This window comes from Anomaloglossus baeobatrachus, chromosome 10 (assembly GCF_048569485.1).
Source record: "Anomaloglossus baeobatrachus isolate aAnoBae1 chromosome 10, aAnoBae1.hap1, whole genome shotgun sequence".
NCBI lineage: Eukaryota > Metazoa > Chordata > Amphibia > Anura > Aromobatidae > Anomaloglossus > Anomaloglossus baeobatrachus.
In genome coordinates this window covers 194647064-194666509 of record NC_134362.1, presented here as the reverse complement: position 1 = coordinate 194666509, position 19446 = coordinate 194647064, and the positions used below count along the sequence as shown (strand labels likewise).

The 19446-nt window shown below is 44.1% G+C and overlaps 2 protein-coding genes across 2 annotated transcripts in view; one reads left to right on the top strand and one right to left on the bottom strand.

The window, feature by feature from the left end:
* The window catches only part of MLYCD (malonyl-CoA decarboxylase), a 58606-nt gene extending 52303 nt beyond the window's left edge, over nucleotides 1–6303 (top strand). Inside the window, exon 5 of the mRNA XM_075326088.1 lies at nucleotides 1470–6303. Within this exon, the coding sequence (XP_075182203.1) occupies nucleotides 1470–2003 (534 nt within the window). The 3' untranslated portion in view covers nucleotides 2004–6303. The remainder of the gene's footprint in view (nucleotides 1–1469) is intronic.
* The window catches only part of LOC142254791 (DNA topoisomerase 1-like), a 291550-nt gene that overhangs the window by 218633 nt on the left and 53471 nt on the right, over nucleotides 1–19446 (bottom strand). The window lies entirely within an intron of this gene.

Below are 19446 nucleotides of genomic sequence, written 5' to 3'. Positions count from 1 at the left end.
AGCGCCACTCGCCCTGCCTGCCTCATTCTTCCCCAGCGCGCCTTGCCCTGCCCGCCTCATTCTTCACCCCAGCGCGCCTCGACCTGCCTGCCTCATTCTTCACCCCAGCGCGCCTTGCCCTGCCCGCCTCATTGTTCTCCCAGCGCGCCTCATTCTGCCCCCAGCGCGCCTCGCCCTGCCCGCCTCATTCTTCCCCCAGCGCGCCTCGCCCTGCCCGCCTCATTCTGCCCCAGCGCGCCTCGCCCTGCCCGCCTCATTCTTCCCCCAGCGCGCCTCGCCCTGCCCGCCTCATTCTGCCCCCAGCGTGCCTCGCCCTGCCCGCCTCATTCTTCCCCCAGCGCGCCTCGCCCTGCCCGCCTCATTCTTCACCCCAGCGCGCCTCGACCTGCCTGCCTCATTCTTCACCCCAGCGCGCCTTGCCCTGCCCGCCTCATTGTTCTCCCAGCCCGCCTCATTCTGCCCCCAGCGCGCCTCGCCCTGCCCGCCTCATTCTGCCCCCAGCGCGCCTCGACCTGCCCGCCTCATTCTGCCCTTAGCGCGCCTCGCCCTGCCTGCCTCATTCTGCCCCCAGCGCGCCTCGCCCTGCCTGCCTCATTCTGCCCCCAGCGCGCCTCGCCCTGCCTGCCTCATTCTGCCCCCAGCGCGCCTCGCCCTGCCCGCCTCATTCTGCCCCCAGCGCGCCTCGCCCTGCCCGCCTCATTCTGCCCCCAGCGCGCCTCGCCCTGCCCGCCTCATTCTGCCCCCAGCGCGCCTCGCCCTGCCCGCCTCATTCTGCCCCCAGCGCACCTCGCCCTGCCCGCCTCATTCTGCCCCCAGCGCACCTCGCCCTGCCCGCCTCATTCTGCCCCCAGCGTGCCTTTCCCTGTCCGCGTCGCCCTTGAAAAAGTAAATGTGATCCTTTTTCTTTTGTTTACTTTAACTTCTTATAATGGGTGAATGTGATCCGAAAAATGGATCAAAGTAGTGCGTGATGTTTTGTTTTTCTTTTTAACATGGACCATAGAATAAACTATTATTGAATTTGCTACTACACAGTGGTTCTTGCACAAGATCCTCTAAAACACAAATACCCCATTGACTGAAATGAAATGTGTGTAATCCATCATTGCCTTGTGGTGGCTCTGCAGGAGAATTAGACCGCTCTCTCAGAATCTGATATATATATATATATATATATATATATATATATATATATATATATATATATATATATATATATATATATATATATATATATACGGATCAGAAGGTTGACCTAGATGGACCTAGGTCTTTTTTTCAACCTAAGTGACTATGTATAGAATTGTTCTTCAAACTTGGAGTTTCCGCTCCAAAAACTCAACATGCACCTACCCCAATAAATATCAGATTTTACCAGTTTCTAAACCCCTTGTGCAGACGTTACACGTGCCACCTGATCGGGGGTGGATAGATACGTAGATAATTTATGCTATATTTTTGTTTTGCAGGGTGAATTTTCCCAGATCTGTGAGTTCTCCAGTTTGTCTCCAATCCCTGGATTTACCAAGTGGCTCCTTGGGGCTTTCAATTCGCAAACAAAAGAATTGGGAAGGACTGAGCTCTTTTTGGAATCTGAGTGTAAGGAGATATCGGACATCACGGGGGCCCCGGCTGTCGAGACCCTGAAGCGCCTCTTCTCCAGCAATGAGTGGATGAAGTCGGAGGGACTGGTCAAGGTTCTGGAGGCCCCATTGATGAGACTCTGCGCTTGGTACTTGTACGGAGAGAAACATCGTGGTTTCGCCTTAAACCCTGTAGCAAATTTCCACTTACAGAACGGTGCCGTCCTTTGGCGACTCAACTGGATGGCCGACACAAGTCCCCGGGGCGCTGCGGCCTCCTGTGGCATGATGGTCAACTACCGCTACTTCTTAGAGGACACTTCCGTGAACAGTGCTAGATACCTCCGCATGAAGCACATCGAGGCCTCCGAACAAGTGCTCAACCTGGTTTCTCAATTCAGAAAGAACAGCAAGTTGTAGATAGGCCGGAGCCGGGACCGGTCCAGCTCAGTACCAAGTACTGGCCACTCAGTGACTCGTTAGGTGTTTTGCCAAATGATGAGGCCTTGTCTCATGACTAAACCAAGAACATTTTAAGGATAGGATTTCACTTGCACTTGTTTTTTTTTTCTATGTAAATTATTACAATCCTTTAAAGTTTTGCAGGATTAGAAAAACATGGCTGCTTTCTTCACGCGCCCCATGTTGCATCCGTTATTTCGGCTCAACTCTAGTTATTGGGGTTTCCCAGCACAATTTGTTTTTGTAAGTAACACAATGTGCTTTACTTTACCCAGATCCCAAATGTAGTCTCCACCGCCGGTGCCAAAACTAAACTCAAGCTACCGGTAAAATCCGCTCAAAGCCACTGATTGGCTGCAGTCCCGTCTTTGTGGTGGTCTCAAAAGTGGGTAAAAAAAGTCAAACGTGGACCTGGAGTACAGGAGATAGAGAGATATATAGATATATATATATATATAGATATATATAGATATAGAGAGATATATAGATATATATAGATATATATATATATATATATATAATATTATTACCGTCTTTATCGGTTTATAAGACTCACCCCTAATTTAGAGCAGAAAAAGGGTCAAGAGTGTCAAGCCAGAGCGTATAGGACACATTACTACCTTACAGAGAGGCAACCAGCCGGCCGCACAGAGAGCCGCTTGCACAGACAGCCCCCTCTCCAATTCTCCACCTCCTGGTAACCTATATTCGGATTTTAAGACTCATCCCAAATTTTTGGGAGGAAAAGTGCGTCTTATAATCAGAAAAATACGGTATATCAGTCTGCGCATCTTACGTGATGTGTATGCGGCAGTCTGCGCATCTTACGGGATGTGTATGCGGCAGTCTGCGCATCTTACGGGATGTGTATGCGGCAGTCTGCGCATCTTACGGGATGTGTATGCGGCAGTCTGCGCATCTTACGGGATGTGTATGCGGCAGTCTGCGCATCTTACGGGATGTGTATGCGGCAGTCTGCGCATCTTACGGGATGTGTATGCGGCAGTCTGCGCATCTTACGGGATGTGTATGCGGCAGTCTGCGCATCTTACGGGATGTGTATGCGGCAGTCTGCGCATCTTACGGGATGTGTATGCGGCAGTCTGCGCATCTTACGGGATGTGTATGCGGCAGTCTGCGCATCTTACGGGATGTGTATGCGGCAGTCTGCGCATCTTACGGGATGTGTATGCGGCAGTCTGTTTATCCTGTATGTGATTTAAATTCTGTGAGACATCTGTCACAGAATTTAAATCAAATAGGTTAAACAGACTGCTGCATACACATCATGTAGGATAGACTGCTGCATACACATCATGTAGGATAGACTGCTGCATACACACCACGTAAGATAGACTGCTGCTTACACACCACGTAAGATAGACTGCTGCTTACACATCATGTAGGATACACGGACTGTCGTATACACATCACATAGGATACACAGATTGTGTATCCTACGTGATGTGTATACAGCAGACTGCTGTATAAACATCACATAGAATACACAGATGTGACTGGTTTTGGAAGAAAGCAGCTATGTTTTTTTTTTCTACTCTTTGACAACCCCCTTTAATTTCTTAGTTGACACTAAAGTGGTCAAAGTCAACTTATTTGCGTCATAATTTGTCTTTCCAACCGTTGTAATGTGCAAAACATGATAGAAACAGAGGATTTTCAGTGTGAATTTGCGCTTGGAAAGAATTGCCAGCCATGTGAACAGATCTGTCCCCTCAGTGTAATTTATTTTATCCCCCCACCCAGGGGTGGGTCTATCAGACATTTATGGCACATCCTATAGATATACCATAAATATCCCATATCCAGTGAATGAAGTTGGTTTACATGGATCCTGGATTTTACAGATTTGGCTCGACGGTAACCAACAACAAGTAGGTCTCGCCCTGCCGATGGTTTCATTTTGTGCCCATAATCTTTGGGATTCTGAATACATTCTGTTGCTCATTTTTTCATGAATTTCCAAGTATCTTATCAACCCTTATTAATTAGAGGAGGTCACCACGAAGGGTCCCCTGACACAGGGCTGATCACAAACTATCTCTACGTTGCGATTGGCAAAACGTGCGCCTGATACATTGTTGCATTTATGTATTTATTTACCTTTTTCTTTAGTTTTTGCCTCTTTTGACTTGCGCCTTATTTTTCTTTTAATTTGCACTTATTTTAAAGTGTGTGTGTGTATATAAATTTAATTTTATTTTTTTTTTGTCCTCCAGTCTCTGGAGGGAGTTATGCACTTTTCCTTTTTAGTGAAACTTTATATATCAATAGATCTAAATTTTTGCAAAAAAAAAAAAAAAAAAAAGATTAAAGGGAATATATCACCTGATTCTTGCTGCCCATCAGAATCAAGTCGTAAAGCCGGGATATACCTTATTTTTCGTTTTATAGGACGCACTGGATTATAAGACGCACCCCAAATTCAGAGCAAAAAAATGTGAAAAAAAAAAAAAATGGGGTTTGTCTTGTAATCCGGTGGTGTCTTACCGGATCGGGCAGTAGCGGTGGTGGTGGAGTCGCAGGAGGCAGTGGCGCGGGGTATCCCAGAAACTAGGCTGTGCTGGTGCAGCGGCGGAGGCTCGGGTTGCCGTGCTGGGGCAGCCGCTGCGGGCGATGAGGGCTTCAAAGAAATGGTGCCCGGAGTCAGCGCAGATTGAGCTATAGGCTCAATGGCAAGCTGAGATCTCGTCTGCATAAGCGCCACCTCCAGATGCCATTTTTTTGAAGTGGCCGGAGGCGGCGCCTGCGCAGATGAGAGCTTGAGCCGAGAACTCCATCTACGCATGCGCCGACTCCGAGCATCATTATTTGAAATCCTCCCTGCCCAAATTTTTGGGAGGTAAAGTGCGTCTTATAATCCGAAAAATACTTTATTTTTTTTTGTTATTATTTTTTTTATTAATAAATAATAATATTTTTTATTAATATAATATTAATAAAAAAATTTTTATTTTTATATTTTTTTTATCTCTGAAATGCTTCTGGTTTACAAAGAAATATAACAATAGCAACAAAAAAGAGGAATAAATATCCTCCAAAAATTAAGCATTACTTACAGCAAAGATAGGGCTGCAGTTGTACATCGCCCAGGCCAAAAACTAGTACTTTAGCAGGATGCAGCTAAGCCCCCACTAAGTGGAGGCATCACAGGTGCAGGAGGAGCAAATCACACAGACTCTTCCCAAAAGAAATGGAGGGGGCGATTGCTGGATGATAAAACTGCACACTGATGACTTGCATAAAGCGCTGTTCACACTTGCAGATGCACAGTCACAAGCCCGCAGCCTATTAGGTGACGCCCATACTATAAGATCAGGCGGGCTGCCAAGCCGTACTCCATCTGTGCATCATACAGGGACAGGAACTCTAATATGTAAGGCCTAACAGAAAGGGGCCTAGCTGCATCCAGTACAAAAAAATGAGGTTTTAGTTGGTATTATGGCCATAAGACGGAAGCCTACAACCCCCATCACGGGAACCTCATATAACCTCCATTTTTTGGAAGTGTGTGATTTGCTTTTCCTGCACCTGAGATGCCTCCACTTAGTGGAGGTTTAGCTGTATCCTGGTAGAGTACTAGTTTTTGGCCTGGGCGATGTACACACTGCAGCCCGTCTTTGTGTAAGTAATGGTTTACAAAGCAAATACATTTTAAAGATCCACAGCTCGTGGCCGGCTTCTCCCAGCGCTTCCATAGTCAGAGACCTGCAGCGGTGCTGGGAATACCCGCATTAGTCGTCTTATCCTCGGCCCGGATCTTTATATGAGGTGGTCTCTGAAACGTCAGGCTGAGATCGTGTACCCAGGATCTCATTCACGTTGCCCGTAGTTTGGGCGGAATCCGGTGACTTATTTTCTTTAATGCAAAAACTAAAGAACGTTTTTGATTTTGCATAAAACCCATAAGCCACGTGCACCATTTTGGCACAAAACATGATAGTTTAGTCTTTTGCAAAGACTTTAACCTTCCTTTCCGCGTTGTGGTGCGCTAAAAGAGGTTTTTAGGATTATGTCCTCGGGACAAGTCGTCAATATCCGCTCTGGATGTGAGTAGAGGGCAAGATCTGATCCAACACAAGCTAAATAAAGAAAAGTGACGCAACTGTATCTGGTGATCATTGCTTTATTACATGGGTATCATTTTGGGTGCTTAAAGGGGCTGTTCACCTTATACAGTGTGTCCACCCATATCCTATCCACCGCCATTAACTTGAGAACGGCGGCAGCTATAGACATAGAAGTGGTGTCTAGGTATAGTAAAGTAGCCATTGAAACCACCTATAGCGCCACCTGGTGGAAAACGACGGAGTTAGCATTTTTATCTCGAAAACAGAACGAGATAGAGAAAAAAAGTGAATTGCAAAGTTGTAGGGCATCATCAATTCAATACGAATCGACACCTTGCATACAGAAATGCTATGATTAGAACGTGTAAAACTTACAAGGCTACGGATGTGAAGCGATACCTCATGGAGACCAAAACAAGTCATTGGGTATGGTGGCTGTGTGGAGTGGCCTCCACGCTCACCTGACCTGACCCCATTGGACTTCTTTCTGTGAGGTCACATCAAACAGCAGGTGTATGCGACCCCTCCACCAACATTGCAGGACCTATGACCACGTATCACAGATGCTTGTGCAGACGTGTTACCTGCCATATTGCCCAACGTGCAGCAAGATACAGTATGCTGTGCAGAGGCCAGATGTGCATTGCAGATGACGGGGGACACTGTGAGCATCAAAGTTAAATGAGCGCCATATGCATGACCAGTATTCAATGTTTTGGGGGGGGTTTATGGGTTTCATATCATAGCATTACTCTATGCAAGGTGTCGATACATATTGAATTGATGATGCCCTACAACTTTGTAATTCACTTCTTTTCTCTATCTCGTTCCGTTTTCAAGATAAAAATGCTAACTCCGTTGTTTTCCACCAGGTGGCGCTATAGGTGGTTTCATTGCGTAGCGCATGGCTACTTTACTATACCTAGACACCACTTCTATGCCTAGTTCTCAAGTTAATGGCGGTGGACAGGATATGGGTGGACACACTGTATGATCTCATTTCACCTATTGCACCCCTACAGGCAGAAGAATGAATTACATACTGTCCAATCAAATCATTGGAAAGGAGACAGGAAAAAAAAAAAAAGGTGTGCGCCTCAAAGTTTTTCTTTAACACTTCATATTGACTTTTGTTTTTTCCCCCATCACTCCGTAATAAATGCTTCCCGCCGACGCTGTTCATGTCTAACGCTCAATTACTGCGGACTTATAAAGAGCTGACATCGGCGGCTGGAAAGAGACGAGTCTATGGCTTCCTGCATTATCTAGAATCAATATGGCCCTTCATGAGCGGCTGATCAAAAGGACGTCCACAAACGATGACCGGCGCAGATGAAGTTCTCAGAGATGAAAGGCGCGCGCTGATCTGCTGCCGCTCCCTGATGGGTTTTATTGCACTGTCTGGCAAACTTTTTTGTGTTGCACAAACTTTTTTTTTTTACTAAAAATAAAAAAAAAAAAAATTAAAATTCTGTGCCGATCTGGACTGTAATAACTGGAGAGTTGATACAAGGGGGTTTCCAAAAAATGGCTCCACACTTGTACATGGGCTGTGTCCGGTGACAAGCTGCAGGACCAGATACGGCCTATGGGATAAGGTGGCACATAGGCAAAGTTGATATTGACAATAACTTTTTACATTAGTGTGGACATGACATATTGTGGCATTAGCTATACCATCGAGAAAGAAGTCCAGCACTATAGACCGGAGCTCAGAGCCAAATAAACAGCTGTACAAACGGCTGGGGTTAAGAGCTAGGACTCAAGGGGGCGCCAACCAGAAAATGGTCAAAGGGGTTGCTGTGGAAAATAGAGAAAAGTTAGGCACGCCAAAACCCCCAAAGAATATACATGACATAGGATACACTGAGACTGCTGTATATATATCTCATATGATAAACTAAGGCTGCTGACTATACATGACATAGGATAAACTGAGACTGCTGTATATACATCACACAGGATACCTGAGACCACTGAATGAATCACATATACGCTGAGACTGCTTTAAATACATCACATAGGATACACTGAGCCTGCTATATATGCACATGACATAGGATACATTGAGACTACTGTATAAATCACATACAATATATTGAGACAGCTGTATATACATCACATAATATACACAGGGCGAGATTCACTGTCCTGCTTGCCTCCACAGAGCCGACAAAGTACGACGTGTAGAAAGGAAAAATGTTTATTTTTCTCAGTGCCCATGCCGCCACAACACAGCGCCGCCCTAGGCACTTGACTTTGTGTCCATCACTAAATGTGGCTCTGCATAATGGCATATGTCCCCATACGGGCAGCTGGTTAGAATAGTTTAGCTGCATCTTGGATTTAAATACCCAAACCAACCCGATCATTAACTCTGTGCAGACATTGTTTTCCCGTCTGCAGCGATTCCAGATTTGCAACCTCTCTGCGGCGTTTATATCTTAAATACTTGTAAATAAATCACAACAGGGCCCTGATTACTGCACATCAAATGTGAGGAGCTTAGCCAGCGTTGTCTGCAAATCTCATTTTGGTGCCTGACCGCGGGTTTTCAGTCACAACATTTATTCCCCCATCTACCTCATAACACAATAGCGGGATACAAAGCAGCAAAAGAGGGGACCCCACTGAGAATTGCACTGGATTTCTGCAGCTCAGGAGTGTCATTTATATATATATATACTGGTCTGTGCTGTAAAAGAGGATATAAGGCCCATGCTGCAGGAAAAGTGTGCACAAACCCTATAAAATACATTACCGATGATGCACGCTTAGTTTAGGGGGCCACGTAAAAGGGGCCAATATCAAGGAGGCCAGATAAAATGGATCAATAGCAACGGGGTCAAATAAAAAGGGGTCAATATTGAAGGGGCCAGATAAGAGGCCAATAGCAAGGGGGCAGGTAAAAGGAGCCAATATTGAGTGGGGCAGGTAAAGGGGGCCACATAAAAGGGGCGAATATCAAGAGGGCCAGGTAAAAGGGGCCAATATTGAGGGGGACAAGTAAAAAGGACCAATATCAAAGTACTTAGGTAAAGGGGGCCAATATTGAGGTCAGTTAAAAGGGGCCAATGTCAAGGGGCCCAATATCAATGGGGCCAGTAAAAAGGGTTAATATCAAGGGAGACAGGTAAAAGGGGTCAATATCAATGGGGCCAGGTAAAAGGAGCCAATATTGAGGAGGGCAGGTAAAAGGGGCCAATAAGAGGGCCACTTAAAAAGTGTTAATATCAAAAGGGCCAGGTAAAAGGGGTCAATATTGAGGGGGACAATTAAAAGGGACCAATATCAAAGTACTTAGGTAAAAGGGGCCAATATTGAGGTGCCAGGAAAAAGTGGTCAATATCAAGGGGGCCAGGTAAAAGGGGCCAATATTGAGGGGACCAGGTAAAAAAGGACCAATACTGAGGTGGCCGGGTAAAAGAGGTCAAAAGCAATCGGGCCAGGTATAAGGGTCCAATATCGAAGGGGGCCAGGAAAAAGGGTCCAATATCGAAGGGGACCAGGAAAAAGTGTCCAATATCGAAGGGGACCAGGAAAAAGGGTCCAATATCGAAGGGGACCAGGAAAAAGGGTCCAATATCGAAGGGGACCAGGAAAAAGGGTCCAATATCGAAGGGGACCAGGAAAAAGGGTCCAATATCGAAGGGGACCAGGAAAAAGGGGATAATATCGAGGGACCAGGAAAAAGGGGCCAATATCGAAGGGGACCAGGAAAAACGGTCCAATATCGAAGGGGACCAGGAAAAAGGGGCCAATATCGAGGGGGGCCAGGAAAAAAGGGCCAATATCGAGGGGACCAGGTAAAAGGGGCCAAAATCAAAGGGGCAAGGAAAAAGGGGATAATATTGATGGGTCCATGTAAAAGGGGCAGTCTGCCGGCCAATATCGTATCACATGTATATTGTAGATTCATGTGATTTAGCCGTTTATAGCATGAAATGATACTGATTAGGTGATAAATGTATAAATGCTGGGGGTCCGACTGCAGGGACCACCATGACAATGGGTGTACATTGTAATAGTGCATATATAAGACCACCAGTCCATTCACTTCTATGGGACTGATGGCAGTTGCCTCAAATAGCTTTTGTTGCAGCCACTTTTCGAAACTTATGCGCAAGACAGGGGTGTAGTACCTAATTGCTACCTATAGATGTCGCTGTTGCTCAAATTCCAGTGGAAAACTTTTTACCAAAACTTTTCACCGCTTTCACCATCCGAATTATCACTAGTGTGTAATAAGTCATTGGATCGTCCTATTATTTTGAATCTTCTAAGCCACGAGTGTGAATGAGGCAGAACGGCGCCATAACTAGTGTCTGACGAATGGGCCGCGCTCCGGAGAAGGTGCTGAGAAGAGCGTTTATTGGCGTTACCCAGAGGCGCAGGGAAAGTCTCCGGGGAACCTAATGAGGCGTCAGATGTCTCCTACTTCCAGGAGAGGAGCTGTCACCGGAACCTCCTGTAACAATGAATAATGAGCTCTAAATACAGCGCATCTGCTGATGAATCCTGAGTATTGCTGCTCCGCGGCCCCCAGGGATCCTCCTCGTACTGTATCCTGCACCGCGTCGCACTGGCTGCCTCCTCTTCTTCTTCATCCTCCTCTTCTTCTTCTTCATCCTCCTCTTCTTCTTCTTCATCCTCCTCTTCTTCTTCTTCATCCTCCTCTTCTTCTTCTTCATCCTCCTCTTCTTCTTCTTCATCCTCCTCTTCTTCTTCTTCATCCTCCTCTTCTTCTTCTTCATCCTCCTCTTCTTCTTCTTCATCCTCCTCTTCTTCTTCTTCATCCTCCTCTTCTTCTTCTTCATCCTCCTCTTCTTCTTCTTCATCCTCCTCTTCCTCTTCATCCTCCTCTTCTTCTTCATCCTCCTCTTCTTCTTCTTCATCCTCCTCTTCTTCTTCATCCTCCTCTTCTTCTTCATCCTCCTCTTCTTCTTCATCCTCCTCTTCTTCTTCATCCTCCTCTTCTTCTTCATCCTCCTCTTCTTCTTCATCCTCCTCTTCTTCTTCATCCTCCTCTTCTTCTTCATCCTCCTCTTCTTCTTCATCCTCCTCTTCTTCTTCATCCTCCTCTTCTTCTTCTTCATCCTCCTCTTCTTCTTCATCCTCCTCTTCTTCTTCTTGTATGACAGTAAAGAATAATAAAACCGTAATTTCCCTCCAGCGACGGCGAATACCGCAAGTGACTTCACAAGGAACGCTCCCGTCTATTTATTGAACGGTGACGTCTACTTTAACCCCTTAACCACCTTCTCCTTTCCAGTATGGTAATCCCCCACTATGCTGATGTGGCATATTGGGGATATCACTAGTAAAGTCATCTATATACTGTAGACAGCCAACAGTACATTGAAGGAACATATAATACACACCAAAGCTGCTGCAGAACTTCATAATACACACCTCAGCTGCTGCAGAACCACATAATACACACCTCAGCTGCTGCAGAACCTCATAATACACACCTCAATTGCTGCAGAACCTCATAATACACACCTCAGCTGCTGCAGAACCTCATAATACACACCTCAGCTGCTGCAGAACCACATAATACACACCTCAGCTGCTGCAGAACATCATAATGCACATCTCAGCTGCTGCAGAACATCATAATGCACATCTCAGCTGCTGCAGAACCACATAATACACACCTCAGCTGCTGCAGAACCTCATAATACACACCTCAATTGCTGCAGAACCTCATAATACACACCTCAGCTGCTGCAGAACCTCATAATACACACCTCAATTGCTGCAGAACCTCATAATACACACCTCAGCTGCTGCAGAACCTCATAATACACACCTCAGCTGCTGCAGAACCTCATAATACACACCTCAGCTGCTGCAGAACATCATAATGCACATCTCAGCTGCTGCAGAACCACATAATACACATCTCAGCTGCTGCAGAACCTCATAATACACACCTCAGCTGCTGCAGAACCTCATAATACACATCTCAGCTGCTGCAGAACATCATAATACACATCTCAGCTGCTGCAGAACCTCATAATACACACCTCAGCTGCTGCAGAACATCATAATACACATCTCAGCTGCTGCAGAACCACATAATACACATCTCAGCTGCTGCAGAACCACATAATACACACCTCAACTGCTGCAGAACATCATAATACACATCTCAGCTGCTGCAGAACCTCATAATACACATCTCAGCTGCTGCAGAACCACATAATACACACCTCAGCTGCTGCAGAATCTTATAATACACACCTCAGCTGCTGCAGAACCTCAATATAAAAACAAGGATGCAACATTACATATCCTAGTCATTCTGGATTCTAAGAAACCCGAGTGACAGTCCCGTGCAGCGGTGACAATGGCCACATGAGCAGATGCAGATGCTGCTTTTCCCATCACATCCTATGAATCGATGCTTTGGTGAAATCAGTAGTTTTGGCTCTCGCATATTTTTTTCGCTTATAGATGAGCAGAAAGTGACATTCCGCTCTATGCTAGTGATTAGGATGACTCCTAATTAAAATCTACCTCCATCAAAAAGCCCTTTATATGCATTTCATCAACCTCAGCAAATTAGGAAAGCTGTAAACCAAAAGGTTATTGTAATATGCTGTCATTAGTGCAATCACTCTGTATTAATGACTATGGATTAATTATAAATGATGCTTGTGGCTTCCTATAGATCAAAACTCAGACTACAAACTGCAGAAAGTAACAGCACAAACCACAGCTACAAAGCCCAATAATGAAGGCTGGAAATCTGCTCAATGTAAATATAACTGCAAAAATACTGCCCGCTATGTACAAGAATATAACTACTATAATACTGCCCCCTATGTACAAGAATATAACTACTATAATACTGCCCCCTATGTACAAGAATATAACTACTATAATACTGCCCCTATGTACAAGAATATAACTACTATAATACTGCCCCTATGTACAAGAATATAACTACTATAATACTGCCCCTATGTGCAAGAATATAACTACTATAATACTGCCCCCTATGTGCAAGTATATAACTACTATAATACTGCCCCCTATGTACAAGAATATAACTACTATAATACTACCCCTATGTACAAGAATATAACTACTATAATACTGCCCCTATGTACAAGAATATAACTACTATAATACTGCCACCTATGTACAAGAATATAACTACTATAATACTGCCCCTATGTACAAGAATATAACTACTATAATACTGCCCCTATGTACAAGAATATAACTACTATAATACTGCCCCTATGTACAAGAATATAACTACTATAATACTGCCCCCTATGTACAAGAATATAACTACTATAATACTGCCCCTATGTACAAGAATATAACTACTATAATACTGCCCCTATGTACAAGAATATAACTACTATAATACTGCCCCCTATGTACAAGTATATAACTACTATAATACTGCCCCTATGTACAAGAATATAACTACTATAATACTGCCCCTATGTACAAGAATATAACTACTATAATACTGCCCCTATGTACAAGAATATAACTACTATAATACTGCCCCCTATGTACAAGTATATAACTACTATAATACTGCCCCCTATGTACAAGAATATAACTACTATAATACTGCCCCTATGTACAAGAATATAACTACTATAATACTGCCCCTATGTACAAGAATATAACTACTATAATACTGCCCCTATGTACAAGAATATAACTACTATAATACTGCCCCCTATGTGCAAGTATATAACTACTATAATACTGCCCCTATGTACAAGAATATAACTACTATAATACTGCCCCTATGTACAAGAATATAACTACTATAATACTGCCCCTATGTACAATAATATAACTACTATAATACTGTCCCCTATGTACAATAATATAACTATTATAATACTGCCCCCTATGTACAAGAATATAACTACTATAATACTGCCCCTATGTACAAGAATATAACTACTGTAGTACTGCTCCCTATGTACAAGAATATAACTACTATAATACTGCCTCTATGTACAATAATATAACTACTATAATACTGCTCCTATGTACAAGAATATAACTACTATAATACTGCCCCTATGTACAAGAATATAACTACTATAATACTGCTCCTATGTACAAGAATATAACTACTATAATACTGCCCCCTATGTACAAGAATATAACTACTATAATACTGCTCCATATGTACAAGAATATAGCTACTATAATACTGTCCCCATGTACAAAAATATAACTATTATAATACTGCCCCCTATGTACAAGAATATAACTACTATAATACTGCCCCTATGTACAAGAATATAACTACTATAATACTGCCCCCTATGTACAAGAATATAACTACTATAATACTGCTCCTATGTACAAGAATATAACTACTATAATACTGCTCCCTATGTACAAGAATATAACTACTATAATACTGCCCCTATGTACAAGAATATAACTACTATAATACTGCCCCCTATGTACAAGAATATAACTACTATAATACTGCTCCTATGTACAAGAATATAACTGCTATAATACTGCCACTATGTACAATAATATAACTACTATAATACTGCTCCCTATGTACAAGAATATAACTATTATAATACTGCCCCTATGTACAAGAATATAACTACTATAATACTGCCCCCATGTACAAGAATATAACTACTATAATACTGCCACTATGTACAATAATATAACTATTATAATACTGCCCCCTATGTACAAGAATATAACTACTATAATACTGCTCCTATGTACAAGAATATAACTGCTATAATACTGCCACTATGTACAATAATATAACTACTATAATACTGCTCCCTATGTACAAGAATATAACTACTATAATACTGCCCCTATGTACAAGAATATAACTACTATAATACTGCCCCTGTGTACAAGAATATAACTACTATAATACTGCCCCTATGTACAAGAATATAACTACTATAATACTGCCTCTATGTACAATAATATAACTACTATAATACTGCCCCCTATGTACAATAATATAACTACTATAATACTGCTCCTATGTACAAGAATATAACTACTATAATACTGCTCCTATGTGCAGAAATAGAACGGCTATTATGATTACAGTGAATTTGAATATACAGATACAGTCTGTTTTCCCTTTCATTAGTTTCCTCTTCTGCGGCTTGTACTGGGGGGCGCAGACACTCAGCATCCGGCTTTGCATATATGATACATGTATTACACTATTTATAATTTTTGACTGCACCCCTTTTTTTCTTCCGCTTCTGCTTTTTACATAAAGTTCCATGCGACTTGTTGACATCCGCCGATAATTTATTGGCCTTGAAAGTATAAATGGTCTCAGATCTGCTGCATTTGTAGGTATTAGTTGGAGTGTAAGAAAAAAAAAAAAAAAAAGCAACGAGGAAAAAAAAAATAAAAAAAAAAAATTTGAAAAATTGCTTTTTTTTATTTTTTTTGCATGCTGTAACGATGCTCTGAGATTGCGAGCTAACAAGGCTGGCGCAGTACGACAGAAACGTAACCTCATCATTTTAATGTAACCTATTATCGGTGTCCCAGTTTTGCTCCGGCGTTCCTTTGATCAGTTTTCTCTTTGTACGTGATCATCGCTGTGGTTAATGGGGGAACCTGGTGCAAAGATGTTAATGCGGAGACAAGGGCAGAAGTTTGGGGTCCCGTCCCCAGATAAATATACGGAGCTATTTATATAGAAAAAAAAAAAAAAAAGAAAGAAGAGAAAAAACTTCAATACAATGCAGAATAGAACAGCGCTGATGAGATTAATGCCGATTCTCAGTGCAGGAACAATAGGAACGGAAAAACCTGCTAACTGGAATCACTGTGTCTGAGCCATTGATTTAGGACCAGATAATGCCTCAAAGCCATAAAGTTACAGCAAAAAAGAAACAACGAGGGGAACCTATGACCTTGACCCTATAGGAGAGAGGGGGCTACAGCAGACCACCAACTCAAAGGGCAAATGGACACATGGACCTGCTGATCGGAAGATTTGCGCTAATGGCAGAAGCTAGGTGGATGATAGCAGGGCACTGGTTTGACTGCCATCGACTACTGATGTGACCTCTGCTCAAATTTATAGTCTAATTTAAAACTTTCCACCCATCTCCATCCTCTCCTCACATTCTGACATGTTTTCTATTGCATGCCGATCAACCCTCACATTGCCTCCCTCAAGATCAACAAACTCCTCTTCTGCTGCTGTTTATGGCTCTTCTCATCTAATGATACATACTATTATAATTACTGATGTTATTACGTGAACAGACAGGTCACTGCCTCCCACACGATCAACAAACTCCTCTTCTTTGCTGATACCAGCTACTATAATTACTGATATATGAACTGACAGGTCACTTTCCCCCACATGATCCACAAACTCCTCTTCTTCAGCTTATGACTAGTACTATAATTACTGATATATGAACTGACAGGTCACTTTCCCCCACAAGATCAACAAACTCCTCTTCTGCTGCTATTTGTGGCTCTTCCCATCTAATGATACATGCTACTATAATTACTGATCTTACTACATGCACAGACAGGTCACTGCCTCCCACAAGATCAACAAACTCCTCTTCTGCTGCTGTTTATGGCTCTTCCCATCTAATGATACATGCTACTATAATTACTGATCTTATTACATGCACAGACAGGTCACTGCCTGCCTCAAGATGAACAAACTCCTCTTCTGCTGCTGTTTATGGCTCTTCCCATCTAATGATACATGCTACTATAATTACTGATCTTACTACATGCACAGACAGGTCACTGCCTCCCACAAGATCAACAAACTCCTCTTCTGCTGCTGTTTATGGCTCTTCCCATCTAATGATACATGCTACTATAATTACTGATCTTATTACATGCACAGACAGGTCACTGCCTGCCTCAAGATGAACAAACTCCTCTTCTGCTGCTGTTTATGGCTCTTCCCATCTAATGATGCATACTTCTATAATTACTGATGTTATTACGTGAACAGACAGGTCACTGCCTGCCTCAAGATCAACAAACTCCTCTTCTTCTGCTTATGCCTAGTACTATAATTACTGATATATGAACTGACATATCACTTTCCCGCACAAAAACAACAAACTCCTCTTCTGCTGCTGTTTGTTCATCCTCCTATCTAATGATATCTGCTACTATAATTACTGATATTATTACATGGACAGGTCACTGCCCCCACAACGCAACATGGAGGATGGGGGGATGGAACATGATATGGGGGCGCAACATAGAGGATGGGGGGATGGAACATGATATGGGGGCGCAACATAGAGGATGGGGGGATGGAACATGATATGGGGGCGCAACATAGAGGATGGGGGGATGGAACATGATATGGGGGCGCAACATGGAGGATGGGGGGATGGAACATGATATGGGGACCGTCCAGGTAAGTATATACTGGTGCTCTCCAAGTGTCCCTTTTAATAGGAGTGAGCCATCAACTTCAATGATAAACAGTCTCCACCTCGACGCGTTTCGCCACATAAAGGACATGTGCTTCGTCAGGAGGCCATAAGATAAATACATTCTATCAGCAATAAATTGAAAATATAATAGATCTAAGATACAGAGTTAAAAATTGCACCACAAATGGTATGAAAAATAGAGAAATCAAAGATATAAAAGCACTTGCCCAAAGAGATATGGTATCAGATATGCAGGTCCATGGCGCCCGTCAGAGAGGATCCATAGCAAGACAGGCAATGCTGGAAAGATGCTGCTGCCACAGTCCAGAGAGGCGTCATGGATCTGCATATCGACATGGGGTTTAAATAGCCCACATTCCCATAGTCAGCTGTGAACGATCAGGGCAATCATGTAATTGCCGTCACCGCCGCAAATGCGCATGCCCAATACATTACAGGCAGCGCGCATGCGTGGACGGAAGCCCAACAGCGCCAACAGTCAGGACAATCGTGCGCCGCCATTCACAACGCAAATGCGCAAGCCCAAAACCTCACATGGACGGAAGCCCAGCAGTGCCACAGCCAGTAAGTAACAGCATCACAGCGCATGCGCGGGACCTCAGATACTACGGCGCCTCTGTTGAATGGAAATCACATGATAAAACAGAGGGAGGTATTCCCGCGCGTGCGCAGTAGTGTAGAGGAGATACTTAGTGTTTTGTATTATATATTGCAGGTACCGCTACGATACTATGCTAATTGGAGCAGGTACTTAAGCGCCGTACTAGATGAGGCCCCCGCTTACAACGCTAAGCACATAACTGGATAGGTATAATATATTGTATAATAGCCAGCAATATTGCATACATTATTAAATAAACCCTAGCAAAAGGGTATACAAAAGGATACCATAAATGCAAACAGGTATATCCCCCATGTGCCCATTGGGAGGGGATATCTGAAGCAGGAGATCCCAAAGGGCAAAAACAAAATTATATAGATATTGGCCATCAATATCATCCATCCCTCCAGAAAGGGAAAGGGTCTTCCAAAGTAAGGCATAATGGATTATACGGAACAATTTAGGCTACTTTCACACTTGCGTTGTTTTCCTCCCGTTACAATCCGCCCTTTTGGAAAACAGCGGAATTCGTTAACGGATTCCGCTGTTTCCCATAGACTTGTATGGATGACGGATTGTACCAAAAGGACCTGAGTTGCTTCCGCTGGGCGACGCTCCGTTGCTTCCGCCCAGCGGGAGGAACGCAGCATGTAACGTTGTTTTGAGCAGCGGAATCCTCTGGATTTCACTCCGCATGCTTTATTTTTTTTTAAAATCACAAACTTTATTTTGGCTCGCGGTGGCCGAACGTTCAGGTGAGCGCCCGGCCGTCCGCAAGTGACAGCACTCAGCTGATCACCCGGCGGTCAGCTGCAGGGAGCGATCAGCTGATCACCCGGCGGCCGGCTACTAGGAGCGATCAGCTGATCACCCGGCGGTTAGCTGCAGGGAGCGATCAGCTGATCACCCGGCGGCCGGCTACTGGGAGCGATCAGCTGATCACCCGGCGGCCGGCTACTGGGAGCGATCAGCTGATCACCCGGCGGCCGGCTACTGGGAGCGATCAGCTGATCACCCGGCGGCCGGCTACTGGGAGCGATCAGCTGATCACCCGGCGGCCGGCTACTGGGAGCGATCAGCTGATCACCCGGCGGCCGGCTACTGGGAGCGATCAGCTGATCACCCGGCGGCCGGCTACTGGGAGCGATCAGCTGATCACCCGGCGGCCGGCTACTGGGAGCGATCAGCTGGTCACCCGGCGGCCGGCTACTGGGAGCGATCAGCTGATCACCCGGCGTCCGGCTACTGGGAGCGATCAG